This window comes from Lepisma saccharinum, chromosome 5, assembly GCF_977018435.1.
Source record: "Lepisma saccharinum chromosome 5, izLepSacc3.1, whole genome shotgun sequence".
NCBI classification, from domain to species: Eukaryota; Metazoa; Arthropoda; class Insecta; order Zygentoma; family Lepismatidae; genus Lepisma; species Lepisma saccharinum.
Window position 1 is genome coordinate 88,493,287 of NC_139233.1, and position 5,751 is coordinate 88,499,037.

At 36.6% G+C, this 5,751-nt stretch overlaps 1 protein-coding gene across 1 annotated transcript in view; it reads left to right on the top strand.

Moving 5' to 3' along the window:
* The first annotated feature begins 541 nt into the window (after positions 1-541).
* The window catches only part of LOC145988132 (zinc finger MYM-type protein 1-like), a 6,122-nt gene continuing 912 nt past the window's right edge, over positions 542-5,751 (top strand). Inside the window, exon 1 of the mRNA XM_083122963.1 lies at positions 542-1,393. Within this exon, the coding sequence (XP_082979089.1) occupies positions 542-1,393 (852 nt within the window). The remainder of the gene's footprint in view (positions 1,394-5,751) is intronic.

A 5,751-nucleotide genomic window follows, 5' to 3' on the forward strand; every position in this document is an offset into this window, starting at 1 on the left:
CTGCAAAGAAGACCAGAGGTGAACATACGCAAGAAAGTAGTGTGGCAGAAATAGAAGATTTTGAATATGAAGATACCGAGGATTACAGTGCATCGGATAATGAGGATAGTGATAACGGAAACAGTGAAGTTTGCATGGATGAGAGGCTTCGTAGAAATCCACACAAGAGCAGTGAAAATTCAGCCAAAATCCAAAGTGTAAAGGTACAGAATTGTTTCAGTGATTTGGCACAATCACCAGCTGAGTCCCCTCGCCAACCAAATCTACGGAATTTTCCACAAACAAAATATGGTAAGAATAATAGAGGTTTCAATAGTGAGTGGTACAAGGATTTTCCATGGATTGAATACAGTGTGACGCTGTGTTTTGTTTTCCGTGTAGATAGTTTTCTACTTTTGTTGGGAGAAGAGAAAACCAAGTATTCATAAGTGAAGGTTACAAAAATTGGAAAAGAGCTTTGGAGAAAGAATCTGGATTTCGGAAACACGTAAACAGTGAACATCACAAGTCATCACAAGTCGCTTGGGTGTCTTTCAAAGATATGAAATCGAAAGGCAGTGAAACGTCTGTGGCCACTGTAGTGAGTTCAGTATATTCAGCTCAAGTTAAGGAAAACAGGGAATACCTTTCCAGGCTTGCAGATATACTACGCTATACAGCTCTGCAAGGGATTGCTCAAAGAGGAGCCGATGAGGGGGAAAGCAGCGAAAATAGAGGAAACTTTTTGGAACTTGTTTCGCTTGTTGCAAAAACTGATAGTGTTTTGAAGAAGAAGATAGATAATGGTCCTAAGAATTCGAAATATTTGCACCATTCCATACAAAATGAATTACTTGATGTGTTCAGTAAACTCACTTTGAAAACAATCAAAAGTGAAATTGACAAATCCGTGTACTACAGTTTAATGATTGATGAGTCCAAGGACATTAGCAAAACAGAGCAATTAACTATTGTTGTTCGATATTATTTGAAAGGAACTGTGTACGAACGCTTCCTTGGATTCCATCCAGCAGAAGCGTTGGACTCAAAATCTTTGTTTCTTTACATGAAAGAGACTCTCAACAATTCTGGTATTCCTTTGGAAAACTGTGTGTGTCAAACATATGATGGAGCTAATATCTTAAGCGGGCAATCTCAAGGCGTTCAAGCGCTCTTCAGGCAAGAAGTGCCTCAGGCGATATACATCCACTGCATGAACCACAGATTGAATCTTGTCATTGTAGAAGTTTGTAAAGGAGTAAGCCATTGTAGAACTTTCTTTGACCTCTTGGAATCTCTATACGTTTTCCTTAGTGGATCTGTTGTTCATCCGAGGTTCATCAAGATGCAAGAGAAGATGGGTGGGCGTGTTGTTGAACTACAGAAGATAAGTGAAACAAGATGGGCATGTCAGGTAAGGATTTTTACATAATATTTTATAACACTCGTGTACTTATTTGTTACTTGTATTATATTTATCTAGCTTACGCCTGTTTTGGGTTGCGTTGTCAGAAATATTCGCTAGCAATAATTGTTAATTTGAAATATCGAGTGATATGAAATGTTCCTAAATCAAATGGGATAATGTTAATGAGATTTAACGAAGTTGTAAATTACTTTTCTGTAACATAAAACAAATCTCTCTGATGCTGCACGCTCCACTAAAGAATCTATTAGGATTGAGCCGATACCGGTGCCAATGTATTGGTATCGGCCGATGGTAGTATCGGTTATGGAAAGCATCGATCAGATTTTATATACCGATAATTTTCCAGCATATTGGTATTCCGCGGGGTCCACAAAATGCCATGCGACACTTTCGCGGAGTCTAATTAAAATGGAAATTATGCAAAATTCGAAGTTTTCACTTACAGTAGAGCGTCGATTATCCGAAGTAATTGGGGGACATGGGTGTTCGGAAAACTGGTTTGTTCGGATAATCGAACTGTACATGTTTATTTGCCAAAAAGAAGTACTGTACAGTAAATTTATTCATAAAAACAGGCATCTCTTTAAGTATGTATTACAAAGTAACGTACAAAGGCAACTTTAGTAGGAATATATAGTATGTGGTACAGTTTATTAAACAAAAATATGTACATATTACATACGCATTTTGCATGAACAATACACACAGTACACAAAATTAACGTTTAAAAAAAATCCTTTATTTTGGTCTGTCTAAGCAAGCCTACACGCTTACGAGCAGCTAAGTCACGTACTTTTTTCATTACAGATAATTGAAAGTGAGCGAGTACACAGTTCAGTTAAGCGGTCGTTCGGTTGACTGACGTTCGGATAATCGACGCTCTACTTATTTTGCACTAATATTGTGTGAAGACCGTGTTCTGTGATTACATATAAGGTATTTTTAACATTCAGATGTAATCTGTGAATATTTGAAACAATGCTCTGGTAAATTAATACTTATAACGAGTGAAATACTGACCCACTAATATTAGGGTCATATTATCTTTATTTTTCAACTTTTAATTGTTACAATTTTCAAGCACCGATATTGGTACGAGATCAATGAGAATCTGTAAGAATATCAGCATCGGTTGAAAGTGGTATCGGCTCAGTCCTAGAATCTATATTGGCTGGTTTAATATCACATACACCGTTCTTTTATTTGTCTTTACTTAATAATTCCTAGCCACTTACTACTTTTGCATATTATCTTCCTACGTATATGATACAATCTCTGACTATTAAACGTTTCATGATTTAATTATTCAAATAATAGTGATTTAATATGATATATGAAGACCAGTATGAAATAATGTTTAAGAAATTTGGTTTCTTCAGCCTACAGTTCTTTGAAATGCATCTCCGTTCAAACCAAAAACCTGCAATGTAGATACAGTAAAATCATGCACGGTCCCTTACTTCCGATGTTTTTTTCCGCTAATGTTTTAGTGTTATAGTAAAACTACACACATAATAAGACATGCACTCAATTCATACACTGATCCCGACACAAGAGATAGATGCAGATGGTGCGACGGGAAGGGAGGGTGAGGAAGAAAGTGGGAAAGAAAATTCAGCTATAAGCGATGTATCCATTCCTTGAAACAGAAAATACTTGAAATGCCAAACCGTTTTGTCTTTCGATATTTATTCATTCTTTTTGGAAACTGAATCCACTCTGGCCATTATACACACGCACACATATAACCTCTCGTTTTGCTGCTTGTAACGATTTTCAATTTAATTTCGAAACCAGGATATTTTCCTGAAGTTTGTGAACAAATTAATATGCATTTTACATGCGATCATATATGCCGTCGCCGGGCTCCGTAGCGGAGTGGTCAGAGTCAGGTGCTAGAAGCCAGAGATTTCAACTTCGAACTTCGATCATGCTATGATTGTGTTTGATCTATCATCCATTTCACATGTCCATCGTTCATTCTATTTGTCCCAATTAACGTAATAGGTAGAGAAGCGACGTAATATAATCAAATTGAAATATACGTAGATCAATGATATTTGTAGGTGTGTTTTAATGTAACTGCCATCTACCAAAGTATTTCCAATCTCTCTCTCTCCTTGTGCTCCACTCATTTTTCTCCAACATAGATATTGTGCATACATATTTTGTTGCAATTAAAGATTTTCCAATGTAATGGTGGAAATGCTCTTATTGTACTTGATATTTTCTGCTAAAAAGTAGAAGGAAAACAAGTAAACCACCATTTTGCGTAATTGGATTAGTGAAAAACTAAATATGCTGACCAAGGCAGTAATTTATTTTATTATAAAACATAAACTAACGTAACGTTTCAACCTTCTAGCAAGGTCTTCTTCAGACTCTGTATCAAGTACAAAAGTAACCAGATACAACGAGAAGGGTAATATATATACACAAACATTACTCCCTCCAGACTATTTAGAAAGTTGTTAGGAACTTTCTAGCAGATGACTTTCACTTTCCAACTTTACTTTCACCTAAAAGGCTAAACACAATTACTTCCATATAGAATGTGGTTGGACTTTTTAATCTCACGCTCTTTTCCCTTCATTTTTCTTCCTTTTCCTCTCCTCTTTTTCTCTTGTCCTTTCCACTCTTTCCAACATCTTCTTCCATTCTTTGTTTAACTTCAGTCCCCCATTCCAGTTCATTGTGTCTTCTTCGCCTTTCTTCTCTATTTCCTTGGCTTCCTTCCATTTTCTCACTAGCATTCTCTTCTCCCTTCCTATCTGCTTAGCCTCATCCCACTCTATGTCATGTCCTGTTTCTCTCGTGTGTTTAAATATTGCATTTCTCTCTCTCTTAAGTCGTACATCATCCCTATGTTGTTTCAACCTGTCTTTCAGCCTTTTTTTCGTTTCTCCTATGTACACACTCTGACATTCTTTACATTTTACTTCGTAGATAATCCCTTCTTCTTCCTCTTCTCTGTTTTCCTTTTTCTTGTTAGCATTCCTCGCTATTCCTAAGATGCTTCTCCCTCCCTTCCTGTAAGTTTTAATTCCTGCTTTTCTAAGCACTTTGCATATCTTTTCTGTGGTCTTCCCCATACTCCTTATTCCAAACCTTCTCTCCTCTTTTTCTTTCTCTTCTAATTCTCCCCTGCCCGTTTTCTTACTTCTTCTGTTTATGTCCAGTCTATCCTGCTTCTCATAGCCATTCTTTTCCAGCTGTTTCCATAGGCTATTTATTTTGCCTTCTTTTTCACATTCTTTCATGCATATTTTCTTGATTCTGTCCTCCATATTCTTTATAAAATTTATTTTTGTCACCTCACTTACATCACTTCTTTTGTGGCAGAATACCCCTGCTGCACACTTCTTCTGATGCCAAGCGGTTTCAATTTCTTGTCCTCTTTCCCTTTTCATCAATATATCTAGATAGCTTAACTTGTCTTCTTCTTCTATTTCAAGTTCCAATAATATCCCTCTTTCTTCATCTTGAATTTCTTTGGCAAAAATGTCAAGCTGCCTCTTCGTTCCCTTCCAAATGCCAAAACAGTCGTCCACATATCTGCAAAACAGAACCATTTTGTCACCTCCCTTTTCTATCACTTTCTTTTCCCATTCATTCATAACCAATTCAGCCAATGCTGGGCTTAGACTGGAACCTATATTTAGTCCTTCACTCATTAACATTATTTTATCTCCCCATTATACTGTAACCGTTATTCCAAATGGTTTCCAGCGTCTTAACTTTATCTCCTCTTTGTGTATCTTTGGAAAGCCTTTCAAACTTGGTAGTCTTCCTGTCTCCTTTATGCATTTCTTGAATCCACTCCTCCTACAGTCTTTAATGATTCTTTCTTTTATAGTTTGTTCTTCACCTGTTCCACAAATCTCCTCATATCCATTTTCTTTTAGGTCATCAAACTTCCTCTCGTACCATTCTCTTTCCATCACCACAATTGCTCCACCTTTATCTGCCTGCTCTATCACCACATCATTTCTTGTTTTGATTTTCTTCATCCCTTCCCTTTCTTTTTGACTCAAATTATCTACTTTTCCTTGTTTTCCCATTTCTTTCTTTAGTATGGCTGCTGTTCTTCTTCTAATCTTGTCTCTTTCTGGTTCTTCTTTTATATGGAGCACTGCTTCTTCAATGTCATATATAACTTCCTCATAATCTACATTTCTTTCTTTAACTTTGAAACCTCTGCCTAGTTTTAAAAAAGCTTCCTCTTCTTTTGTTAGATCTACATTCCCTATTACGTTTTGGACATTATTAAAAAGAGAATGGGACAAGAAATTATAGGAGAATGGGATAGTGAAAGGGTAGTGAAGGCGCTGGAAACCATTTGG